The sequence below is a fragment of the Capra hircus genome, chromosome 28, assembly GCF_001704415.2.
Source record: "Capra hircus breed San Clemente chromosome 28, ASM170441v1, whole genome shotgun sequence".
Lineage (NCBI taxonomy): Eukaryota > Metazoa > Chordata > Mammalia > Artiodactyla > Bovidae > Capra > Capra hircus.
Window position 1 is genome coordinate 6,361,757 of NC_030835.1, and position 13,571 is coordinate 6,375,327.

At 38.7% G+C, this 13,571-nt stretch overlaps 1 protein-coding gene across 11 annotated transcripts in view; it reads right to left on the minus strand.

Annotated features, from left to right (window-relative positions):
• The window catches only part of CCSER2 (coiled-coil serine rich protein 2), a 162,523-nt gene that overhangs the window by 85,566 nt on the left and 63,386 nt on the right, over positions 1-13,571 (minus strand). For 7 of the 11 annotated variants that reach the window (XR_001917397.1, XM_018042346.1, XM_018042343.1 and 4 more), the window contains 2 exons: positions 13,201-13,291; positions 1,820-1,982 (listed from right to left, as the gene is read on the minus strand). Coding sequence is in view for 10 of the 11 variants with exons in the window: in XM_018042346.1 (XP_017897835.1) it covers positions 1,820-1,982; positions 13,201-13,291 (254 nt within the window). In the remaining variant the exon portion in view is untranslated. Of the gene's footprint in view, positions 1-1,819; positions 1,983-2,692; positions 2,807-6,079; positions 6,099-13,200; positions 13,292-13,571 lie in introns of those variants that run through there. The other 4 variants (XM_018042347.1, XM_018042350.1, XM_018042351.1 and 1 more) reach the window with 4 other exon arrangements.

The following is a 13,571-nucleotide window of genomic DNA, read 5'->3' on the forward strand; positions in this document are numbered from 1 at the left end:
CACTTATCATCATTACACTGTACTACCACATTATAACTATCTACATACCTCTCTCTCCCACACTCTAAACACCCTGGCAGCACCCTACTCATCTTTTTATGGGATGGAAAAGGCACAAAAATCTTCTACCAAGCTGATAACTGCAATGAATCCAACTAAGCTTACACACTACATAATTTGTTTTATCCTTCTCAAAACAATGCTCCAAGAAGCTATTACCAATCTACAGCTTTAACCTCTCACACTATCTCCAAATTCATTCCAGCTTAAGAGTTTAGAACTCAACATACATGTTCTCAATAAATACCTGTTAAATGGTTGAATAAATCTTATCTTATATGCAAGGTTCACATTTTAGGTAGGCTTCTAAATTTTCATAAGTTAGCCTTAAATTTACCTTCTTACAAACCAACCATCAAAGATGAAGGATGCATCATCGTCATTATTAGCAATGAAGACTATCTTTACATCAGATTCTTGTCTGATAGGACCAACTCTCTGATGTCCGTTACTTATCAAAAGCCCAGACGTAAGGAAGAAAACAGCCAAAATAATGTCTGGGAGGATATGTGCTACATATATTCTTCCAGACACTCTATAAATTTCATCCTGGCATCAGACTTTACCAACAGAAGGAACTTTATTTGGAGTTCATTGTAGAACTCCAATGATTCACTTGTAGAACTACTTTTTCTCAGACCAGAGTTCTTTGTAGCATGAACTGAAGAACACAAATAAAAAAGCATTTTTTATTTATGGAATTTATCATTAACTTAAGGAATTAAAGATTTAAGGAATTCATCATTAATTCTACGTTGGGATTCTGTCTGAGACCTCTCCACTACATCACAAGGTGTTCTCCTTATAAAAACTCATGCAAAGCAATCCCTTATAGGTTTCTGTCTCATAAAAGCAAATCAACTGAGAAACATATCCTTTATCCATGTACATTATAAATCTTGTAATGGATCAAGTTTTGTTCTTTGCTTTTTGTTCTTTTCTTTTGCTACAAGGAATCTTAGAGACAAATCTCTTTCTTTCTTCAAGAACTCTACAGCACCTCATATTTTCCCCTCTCCACTATTTCTTTATCCCAATTTTACTATTTGTACTAATAATGTGCTCCAAAAGGACTTTAAATCCCTAGGGGAATGAGATGAGAGAATAAAAAGGAAAAAAATTAATAACTGCCATTGAGCGCCTACAGTAAGTCAAACACTGCTCCAGGCACATTTATCCCTGATCCTTGAGCCTGAGAGAAAGGTATTATTAAGTATGCTTTACAGATGGTAAACTGAAGTAGAAAGAGGTTAAAAAATTATCTAAGCTAACAAAGCTACACTGTACCAGGCCAGAGTGTGATCCCAGCTTTGAATGACTACATTGCCACATTACACATAAGGTCTGACCAAATTAAAGACTACATTACACTTCAAAAGAAAAGGAATTCTAGCATCATACTTGAGGAATTTTTAAATTTCAATTTATTATATGAACAAAAGAAGACAAATCACTCGGCACTAGTCTCACACATTAATATCTGAAACATAATAAACTTTAACAAAGTAAACACCTGATCATTTCCAAATGAGAACTAGACAATAATATCGAACTTTAAAGTTCAAACAGCAGACACAGAAAAAAAAGATTTAGACCAAAACAAAAGAATAAGACATATTATTCCAATTAATACCACACATAACTTGAAATGTTTTTCGGTGCCTCTAAATATAAAGGCAAAAAACAGTTTTGAGAGGTTAGGGGGGAACTACGATTTAAAACTAGTTAAGAGAGAAAACATATTTTAAATTAGACTCACCTGCTCAAGTCACTTTTTCCATGGTGATGATAGTGGTCAGGATGGCTAAGGTGGTAATGTTCCTGTCCACTCCACCTCTGGGGTGGCCTTTTCCAAAATCCTTCTTGAGACTGTCGAACATTTCTGTCTGATCGGTCAAAGCGGTTCATATTGTCACACTCCACTAGACAAATCCAAAAGCAAAACACTAGAAACATGTACATATACTCTATAAAAGTTAACTACTTATAGCTTGATAATTAAAGGCTGCTGAAAATATAAAAGCGGTATTCTAATATAACAGCCATTTATGTTAGCTGACCACAAAAAAAAAATCAGGATTTCCATAAGAAAAATGACTAGTTCTTTTGTTGAAAACTGAACTTTATATTATTCAAACTGAAGTAAATTTTAAAAACTTTTTCATCACAGTCACTGAAGTAACAACAGCCCCACTGTTTTAAAACAAGCAAATTATCCTTGAAATCAACATTATACATTTTAAACACCAGTAATCAGCTTTAAGTGGTTTTCATCATGATCAGTAGTTGGCTCAGACTTCAGAATGAAAATGACAATAAAAAGTAGAAGATTTTAAGTCTGGGAAAGAACTCATTCCTAAAAATGAATGCCACAGTTAATTTTTTACTGATTTCAAGAAGTACAAATTAACTTTTCATCACAAACAAATCGTATTTTTTAAATTAAGCTCACAGTTTTAGAAAGTAAAACGTTCCAAACTGCCGATAGCAGAGCTTGTTCAAAAATTCTAAAATGCCACGGAAAACAAAGCCAGTACTTTGCTGCAACAAATAGTACACTCTCTGAAATCCAAATGCCACAAAAACATGAAAAGAATCTCTTTGAAATACCCCAAGCTTCTCTTTCACTTACCCAAACACTTTCCTCACATATCTGAGCACTCACTAAGAGAGTTACTTTGTACAAGGGAGACATTGTGTCGCCTGCTGCCTACTCAGACATAGTTGCACTGACAAACAGGCCTTCCTTCCTGCTCAACTCCCAGCCCTCCCTGTGGGAAGCAAGCCCAGTTTACCCTGTGACTCCATCTTCGCTCAGTGCTTACATAGCCTCTGAGTTAGGACTGTTACTAAAAATACAGCTAAGCACTAACCCAAGCCAGGAACAGGAAAGGGTTTTCTAGCAGAACAATTATTACACGAGAAAGTTCAAATCCTGCATGTTCAGAATTCCTTGTGATAAGAAAGCTTCAGAAATCAATGTAATCCTTCCCAATGGGGGCGGGGGGACCTCATTATTTAAATAACTTGTTTTCACATAATTCAAACCTGAATTTGACATACGGAAGCATAGTATACCAAATAAAAACAAACTTCCCCACTCCAAAAAAGAAAGGCTGATGCAGTTAAAGTGCATATGTTCAATTCTTATATACACTGAACTCACTGTGAACATATTACTTGTAGATGAGCAACAATTTAAATAAAGTTTCAAAAGATACTGAAATTTTGTTTATTAGAAAATTTCCATTAGCAGAACCAATTTGGGGAAAAAATTTTAGGTTTTATAGTTTTAAAAAATTTTTAAAGAAGTCTTACATTTGAAATGATTTCTTATCATCTTATTGGGATAAATTAAGATATATATATATATTTTTTCTTTTTAAGTTCAATAATGAAAACCTGACTGTTAGGTAAATAAAGGTATGGTGACCATTATGCCAAAAAAAAAAGAAAAAATCAGGAGTAGAAAATATGACTGCAAAACAAAAATAAACTGAAAAATAACCCATACAAAAGCTTAAAAATGTTTTCAGTTCACATTTGCATTATACTCATAGAGTTAAGTTTCTTAAGTATTTCTCATGGCATTAAAATGTAACTTTAGTTTAAGCAACTCTATGTAGCTGAGGGATAATCTATATCTACTTTACACTCCTAATTCATGCAGGTAACGCCTTCAGGTTTTTTGGCTGCTCCATGCAGCATCTTACCTCCCCAACTAGGGATCAAACCTGCACCCCCTGCAGTAGAAGCGTGGAGTCTTAACCACTGGACCACTAGGAAAGTTCCTATTCACTTAGGTAAAAATACACTTTCCAAAGAAGAAATTTTGTAATAAGAATCTGAAATATGACACCATAACATATTAAAAGGCAAAATAATGAGGCCAGGAGATGGGGTTAAATATTGTGGGAAATTATAATACAGAAATCAGTGTGCTGCTCTTATTAAATTGATTTGCTGTATTTACCAAGGATTGCTAGTACTACACACAGGCTCCAGATAGAGCACTTTTACTGAAACGTGAATTCAACCATCAGCATAATGGCAAATAAGAACTGGAAACAAATATTTTCCAGGACCACAGAGGACTATTGTTAAACCTGGGATAGAGGAAGCTTAAACTCTCAGAAAAATGACTGCTCTGAGACTCTGAATGAAGAAAGAGTCCTGCTTATACTACTTACCTACAGCATCCATCAATCATGTTTTGATATACTTTAAAATGTTACTGAGACAAAAATACTTAATAACATTAGTTGAGGCTTCTTACAAAAAGCTAAGGGTTCTGTGACAGAGGCAAAGAAACAACATAGAAATAAAATGCAGAGCCAATAAAATTACAAGATGGAGTTAATTTAAACCAAGTTTCCAGAGTCAATGCAGGAACAGGAGAAACAAGACTAAGAAAGGAAGTAAATCCTTCTGAATGTGTAATATCATAGAGAAGGATGGGGCAGCCCTAAAGGTATTCCAGGTCAAAAAATGTTTAACCAATATGCTGATCAAAACTATCTACACACCAGATTTTACCCTGTGAGTTTAGGGACAGAGAATAAATACAGGCCTTCTGAAGGGGCTTTCTAGCTACAAAAGTAAAAGGCAGCAGATTTTAGTAGTTCTTTTACTATGAGTAAGAGACAAATAACACAAGGACGTGTACCCTCTGAAGAGGGAAAGAGAATCTAATACAGCTGACTGAAAGGTACAGGATGTGGAGATGTCTACATCTGACATTCATCATACCATCTCTTCTAATTTGATAAGGGATAAAATGAGATGCCAAAAGAAACCTAGATTCTTTCTCTGATAACTTAAACTTCTAAGAAAATAATGACAGATAACACACAGTATTTCTGACTAACAACTAGCTATGAAGATAGCAGGAAGAAATTATATACATCACAAAGTCTGGAAAAAATGTATTGTGCAGGAGGTTTTACAATCTGAACAGGAAAGCTTTTAGATGAAATTTGGCTTGAGAGAAGAAAAGCTCATTAAAAAAAAAAAACCATGTATTTGTTATAACTAAACACCATTAGTACTGAAAAAATTTCCAAAAGAAAATAAAGTAATTAAAAAGTGATCAAAAACAGTACTACTGACCTCCTATGATTATTACCCCAGTAAAATGTTTAACAAAAATGTGGCCTTAGGAAACAACATGAAATATGTATAATTTAACAGGCACCATAACTTAGTGGGATAGGATTCAGGAAGTAATGAAAGACATCTTTTTCAACAGAGAAAAGTTTAAAACAGAACGCGTAAAGAGTACATCTAAGAAAACATACACTATGAAAACTGCATAACCCTTAAGATGACACTACGCACGTGCCAAATGTTAGGCACTGATCTGTGGGCACTGAGTGACCGTTAGAAGAGCCTGAGCGAGAGAATAACGCGATACACATACACACAACTGCTCACACGAGGGACCCTTTAGAGCAAACAGGGAGCAAACCTCAAGTACCCACTGGCTGCTATAAGAAATTCAGATTCCAAAACTATTTCCATAAGAGATTCCTTGACCAAAGTAAAAGAAAAACGTAGAAGAGAACGCTCTCTCTCTAGATCCTCCCAAATCACAGCTAAAACCTAAAGTCCTTTTGCCATTTACTCCTTCCTCCCTCATTCTGTGCTCAATTTCCTTCTGCCCCCTCTCTCCCTCTGCCCCCCTTTCCCTACCTCCTCAAGCTGGCCAGAAGCCTCAGAAGGTCTACACCTCTTTAAGTTTATCTTCCTGCAGAAGAGGGGAAAACTCCTTAAGGTGAATTTTTAGATCTGGTCTCATTCTGAGCTGAGAGCCATGACTATATACTTTCTAAGGTCTAAACAAGTTTAGGAGATATATGCAGAGGAATTTAAAACAGTTTTAGGAACTGATAATCCAGGGCCCCAATGTCTATAGCAATTAATTCCTACATAAGAGGGAACTTTAGGAGCAAAAAAGAAAAAAAAAAAAAAAAAGAATGGAAAAGGCACAGTGTGAAAATCCTAAAGTGGACTTACGAACCCATGACTGTGTAGAGGAGGGAAGTTTTTCTCAACTCTCTTTGGGTCTGAAAGTAAAACAGACAAGATATATCAACGGGAAAAAAAAGCATACAGACTTATCTAATATGTGACATGTAAGCCTTCTTGAGGAAATGAAGACAAGACCCAAAGAAACAGTTAGACCTGTGTATTTTTATGCTAGGCTCGAAGAATAGTGAAGAAGGAATATGGCAGGAAGTATGAATAAGCATGGTAGACTGGGGAAGCTTAGCAAAGGTTTGTTTGTTAGGATCTTAATCTAACTGTCTTCAGAGATAAGAATGGTCTTTTCCTATAGGTATGGGGAGGGTACCTCTCACATGAGGATTTTATGACCTGTTTCAGGGAAGATGGACAATAGGAGGAGAAAAACAGAATCACGTTCCTGTTTCTGCCACTTTCTCAAACACCTTCAGCTTAAAATATCTAATATGCCAAGGTGCCATATTTGGGGGCCATGTATCATAAACTACAACAACTGCAGCTGAAATCAGAAGAAGTTAGAAAAGGACTTTCAGAAGCTGCCAACAAAGAATTTTCTGTGAACACAGAAAGGGCTCTAATTCAGTTCTATAAGCAAAGAAAGAATAAAATCCACTACAGATTTCAAAATCCACTACAGATTTAGACTGACCACCCTTAGAGAGCATTCAGGAGTAGATTCTGAAAGTGATATGATCTTGTCTCCCTCCTCACTTTCTGCAAAAGATTTTAAGGCAGCCTCCTTGCCAGACTTCTGATGCTTAGAAAGAGCCTTAGAAAAAAGCAGAATAAGGCTCAGAATAAACTATGTCTTTCACATATAACAACTAGATGCCTCCACTCCAATAAATTAAACACTGGAGAAAGAAGTCTCTTAATATACTTATAGATGCTATTAATATAAATATAAATAGCAGGGCACTAGAAAGAAAAAAATGAAGTGTCTTGCATTGCCTAGGAAATAAAAGAGAAAAAGTAAGTGAGTGACTAGCCAGAGTATTCTGAGGGGGAAATCAAGCCCCCAATTTCTGGCTTTACCCTTAAATTCAAAGATAAATTTTTCTAAATCGTAAAGCACAACCTTGCAAATATATTAGTTATATTTATATAGTATTTTGGTATACTCTAATACCAACCTTTAACCCTGTGACTGTTATATAACCTCCCCTTCAGCGTTACTAAACCACCCAGTGTAGCGATCTCCAATAACTCGGACAGTTCCCAAATCCTAGCCCAAAACTGTCCAAGGAAGATCTGACCACAAATCTTCCTTCCTTGTCTGTGCTACCACATATGCTACCCTAATATGTATAGAAATGCAACTGCCAGAGAAACATTTCCTCATGGCCTCTTCCTTGAAATTCCAGAAGACTCCCCTTTTCATAATGAAGTCACAGCAAACACTTGTCCAAATCAAACCCAAACTGTAGATCTCAACAAGGTGCCAGTCTTCTTATTAACAAAAATACCACTGATATTGGCAGAATTAGCAGGGCTGAACCCATCAAATCCAGAGTGATCCATCCCAAACTGTACTCATATTTGCACAAAAGCTTCAAAAACCAGAAGCTCAAGGGAACTAAAACCCACAGTCAAAATATATTAGAAGACTCCTTAAATTTTGTACTAATCCTTATAACATTCCTATCCTCCCAACAGAAAACCTGAGAGGCAGTGGGTACAGTCATTCAGGATTTCAGAGCTATAAAGAGAAAAGTCGTCCCCTCCTTTCCAGTAACACCAAATCTAAACGCTGTTTTATCTCTGATGCCTCTTAAGGCTACCTATTGACATCCAGGTTCTGTTTCCTTTAGTATTCAATTAGCTCAAAATAGTCAATACTTGTTTGCCTTCTCCTCGGAAAATCTGTAATATGAGAGATGTTATATCTCAGGATTTCCCTCCAATTTTTCATAGGTCCCCAAACAAAACCTATGAAAGACTTCCCTGGTGGCTCAGGCGGTCAAAGAGCCTGCCTGCAATGTGGGAGACCTGGGTTTGATCCCTGAGTTGGGAAGATCCCTTGGAGAAGGAAATGTCAACCCACTCCAGTACTCTTGCCTGGAAAATCCCACAGACGGAGGAGCCTACAGTGCAGGGGATCACAAATAGTTGGACACAACTGAGCAGCTTCACAAACAAAACCTCAAAAACTTTTAACTTCCTTCTGATTCTACTTTATAGGGATATCTTTTTGCTGTGCTCTAAAGATGAGGCAATGGAATGCAAAAGTAGGAAGTCAAGAAACAGCTGGAGTAACAGGCAAATTTGGCCTTGGAGTACAAAATGAAGCAGGGCAAAGGCTAACAGTTTTCTTAAGAGAACACACTGGTCATAGCAAACAGCACAAAAGAAGACTCTACACATGGACATCACCAGATGGTCAACACTGAAATCAGACTGATTATATTCTTTGTAGCCAAAGGTGGATAAGTTCTATACAGTGAGCAAAAACAAGACCGGGACCAACAAGACTGTGGCTCAGATCATGAACTCCTTATTGACAAATTCAGACTTAAATTGAAGAAAGTAAGGAAAACCATTAGATCATTCAGGTATGACCTAAATCAAACCCTTTACGATTATACGGTGGAAGTGAGAAATAGATTTAAGGGACTAGATCTGATAGACAGAGTGTCTGATGAACTATGGACGGAGGTTCATGACATTGTACGGGAGACAGGGATCAAGAACACCGCCAAGAAAAAGAAATGCTAAAAGGCAAAATGGCTACCTGAGGAGGCCTTATAAATAGCTGTGAATAGAAGAGAAGTGAAAAGAAAGGAGAAAAGGAAAGATATACCCATTAGAGTGCAGAGTTCAAAAGAATAGCAAGGAGAATAAAGTCTTCCTCAGTGATCAGTGCAAAGAAATAGAGGAAAACAACAGAATGGGAAAGACTAGAGATCTCTTCAAGAAAATCAGACATACCAAGGGAACATTTCATGTAAAGATGGTCTCAATAAAGGACAGAAATGGTATGGACCTAACAGAAGCAAAAGATATTAAGAAGAGGTGGCAAGAATACACAGAAGAACTGTACAAAAAAGATCTTCATGACCCAGGTAATCACGATGGTATGATCACTCACCTAGAGCCAGACATCCTGGAATGTGAAGTCAAGCGGGCCTTAGGAAGCAACACTATGAACAAAGCTAGTGGCGGTGACGGAATTCCAGTTGAGCTATTTCAAATCCTAAAAGATGATGCTGTGAAAGTGCTGCACTCAATATGCCAGCAAATTTGGAAAACTCAGCAGTGGCCACAGGACTGGAAAAGGTCAGTTTTCAATCCCAAGAAAGGCTAGGCCAAAGAATTCTCAAACTACTGCACAACTGCACTCATCTCACATGCTAGCAGAGTAACGCTCAAAATTCTCCAAGCCAGGCTTCAACAATACATAAACCGTGAACTTCCAGATATTCAAGCTGGTTTTAGAAAAGGCAGAGGAACCAGAAATCAAATTGCCAACATCCACTGAATCATGGAAAAAGCAAGAGAGTTCCAGAAAAACATCTATTTCTGCTTTATTGACTATGCCAAAGCCTTTGACTGTGTGGATCACAATAAACTGTGGAAAATTCTTAAAAGAGATGGGAATACCAGACCACCTGAACTGCCTCTTGAGAAATCTGTATGCAGCTCAGGAAGCAACAGTTCAAACTGGACATGGAACAACAGACTGGTTCCAAATAGGAAAAGGAGTATGTCAAGGCCGTATATTGTCACCCTGCTTATTTAACTTATATGCAGAGTACATCATGAGAAACGCTGGGTTGGATGAAGCACAAGCTGGAATCAAGATTGCTGGGAGAAATATCAATAACCTCAGATGTGCAGATGACACCACCCTTACAGCAGAAAGTGAAGAGGAACTAAAAAGCCTCTTGATGACAGTGAAAGAGGAGAGTGAAAAGGCTGGCTTATAACTCAACATTCAGAAAACTATGATCATCCGGTCCCATCACTTCATGGGAAATAGATGGGGAAACAGTGGCAGACTTTATTTTGGGGGGGCTCCAAAATCACTGCAGATGGTGAGTGCAACCATGACATTAAAAGACACTTGCTCCTTGGAAGGAAAGTTATGACCAACCTACTGCTGCTGCTGCTGCTAAGTCGCTTCAGTCGTGTCTGACTCTGTGCGACCCCAGAGACGGCAGCCCACCAGGCTCCCCCTTCCCTGGGATTCTCCAGGCAAGAATACTGGAGTGGGTTGCCATTTCCTTCTCCAATGCAGGAAAGTGAAAAGTGAAAGTGAAGTCGCTCAGTCATGTCCGACTCTTAGCGACCCCATGGACTGCAGACTACCAGGCTCCTCCGTCCATGGGATTTTCCAGGCAAGAGTACTGGAGTGCGGTGCCATTGCCTTCTCCTACCTAGACAGCATATTAAAAAGCAGAGATGTTACTTTGCCAACAAAGGCCCATCTAGTCAAGGCTATGGTTTTTCCAGTAGTCATGTATGGATGTGAGAGCTGGACTATAGAGAAAGCTGAGCACCAAAGAATTGATGCTTTTGATCTGTGGTGCTGGAGAAGACTCATGAAAGTCTCTTGGACTGCAAGGAGATCCAACCAGTCCATCCTAAAGGAGATCAGTCCTGAGTACTCATTGGAAGGACTGATGTTGAACCTGAAGCTCCCATACTTTGGCCACCTGATGCGAAGAACTGACTCATCTGAAAAGACCCTGATGCTGGGAAAGATTGAAGGTGGGAGGAAAAGGGACGACAGAGGATGAGGTGGTTGGATGGCATCACCAACTCAATGGACATGAGCCTAAGTAGTCTCCGGGAGTCGGTGATGGACAGGGAGGCCTGGCGTGCTGCAGACCCTGGGGTCGCAGAGTTGGACATGACTGAGCAACTGAACTGAACTGAACTAAACTGAAAGATGAAGCAGGCTCTAAGACCAACACCATCTCTCTGCTTCCTGATTTAGCTCAGGCTTCCAGAGAGAAGTTGTCATAGCTCTGTCAAAGTAAAATCCATTATCAAGGATGTAATTTATTTCATGGAGGTAAATCCTTCATTGCTCACTGTGTGTGTGTGTGCGTGCATGCGTGTGTGCGCCTAGTTGCTGAGTCATGTCGGAATCTTTGCGACCCCATGGACTGAAGTCCACCAAGCTCCTCTGTCCATGGGGATTCTCCAGACAAGAATACTGGAGTGGGTTGCCATGCCCTCCTCCAGGAGATATTCACAACCCAGGGATCAAACCTAGGTCTCCCGTAGTACAGGCATGTTCTTTACCATCTGAACCACCAGGAAAGCTGAAGAATACTGGAGTGGTTAACTTATCCCTTCTCCAGGGGATCTTCCAACCCAGGAATCGAACTGGGGTCACCCACATTGCAAGAGGATTCTTTACCAACTGAGCCACCCTCAATACCAGCCCTAAAATCTTCACATTAAATCTTCTAGATCACAAAGTCTCATTATCTTTTCTCCTATAATTGTTAATGGTTTATGCTTTTCCTCTGTATTCTATAATATTTTTTCTACTTGATCTTCCAGGACACTAATTTAGATTTCAAAAGTGGCTATGCTTTCTGTCATCTATCGTTCTACTGGGAAATCTTTTATAAGCTCTAGAAAGCACTGCGCTGCAGTGGAATCTAAATGCCCTTGTTATTATCTCTTTGGGCCACTCTAATACCATTCTGCTGTTTTCCCTGTTCCTCTTCCTGGGTATTGGCTGTGACCTTTCTTCCTCAGTTGACTAGAACTCAGCACTGACTGCTGGAGTATCCCAAGTGACAGCAGAACCGTAAGAAGATGCAACAGTCTCTGTCCCTGAGGAAGAATAGATACTGTTCTCAGCTCCACACTGTCCTTCAATAGACTGACATATCCAATGTCCTCCGCCACAGAGATTCACGCAGTGAGCAGAGTACACTGCCCAGTCCCACAGGTGTTAGGCCTGGCCATGTAACCTGTTTAGCCAACAGAGAGTGGGTAGAAGTAACAGTGTACTGGTTCTAACTGATAAGTTTTAAGAGATACTATACGCATACTTTCTGCTCTCCCTGTTGCCCTTCTGCTTGCTATTTACCATGAGCATGTCCTGCTCCAAAGAGTCCTGGTTTCAAAATGAAGAAGCAATGAGTAGACCTAAACTCAGTCCCGCAGCCTGAATTGTCCCAGCTAATCCAGATTCAAGAAAACAAAAAACTAGTGTTTATTTTAAAAGCCACTGAGATTCTGAGAGTGATTATTATGCAGCATCCTGGAAGTAAGGGAGAAAAAATAAGCCTGACGAACATGACAAAAGCGAGGAGCAAGCAGGTCCTAGAACCTCAGTGAAGCACTAGAACAACCAACCAGCCTCTCTGAAAAATACCCTTGTATTCTTCTAGCCTTGGGTATAAAAAGGCCTTTACTACCCTTTTTAGGTCACCCCTGCCCCGAGAAAGTCAAAGAAACCTGGCAAGTGCTGCCTGACAAGGAAGCCACGGCTCTCTGAGCCTCTTCTTACCAGGAGGACCCATTTCAATCTTTGCCCCAGGGGCTGCCTAGGCTACTCTCTGGTTCTTAACCAGTCTTCAAGACAGAAAATCCTACCAATGCTACATCAGTGGAGGCAAGAGCATCCAGGCCCGTCTTTTACACGGATTATCTAAAGCCCCACTTCAGAAGTTACTGGGATCCAGAGACAAAGACAGACTGAATTTGGGAGTAAAAAGAATAGAATGATTCATTCAGGTCACCATCTTGATTTTTTAAAAATATTTATTAACTAAATGGTCTTTACTACTGTTTCATAAGACAAAAGATATCTCTTTTTCTCTAAATGTATTTCTCCTTAAAATACAAATGAGACAAAGGGAAGAAAAAGTGAGTTGGCACAAAGGGAATAAAAGGACAAATACCATCTACCAGTTACTTTATGATACAGGTACACAATTTTATTGGATCACATAGAGTATATACCTAAGACCTACAAAGTCATGTCTTAAACATTTAAACAAATGTGCAAATGAACATATTTAATGTCACTTAAGACTGATTCTCAGTCTGAAAAGGCTACTTCTACAGAGATTAGGAAGTCTGTGGATAATAAATACCAAACTGTGTATTATCAAATAGCTCTGGAGGTTCAATATTATCCACACTCACCATTTTCAAGAGGTGTATCCTCAGGCAGATCCACATCAAGCATAAGGTCGTCATCCTCTAGGTCACATGATTCAAGATTATTCAGAATATCCTGACAACAAAAGCAAAAAAAAAAAAATAATGCTATAACCTAGCTCAGTATAATCATTATTTCTGAACATTGATACATGAGAATTTGATTTCACTCAATGTTTGTGTGGTTAAGAAAAGATTTTAAAGATACAATCTTTAAATGAAAAAACATAAATAAATAAATTCAACTGGTTTGCTTGGTTAAGCTATTTTAACATCCCTTCCCTAGTCTTCTTCCCCACCAGTTGGTTTTTATTTGCATTTTTAAAACTTACACAGTGTTTATTACCTGTAGGATA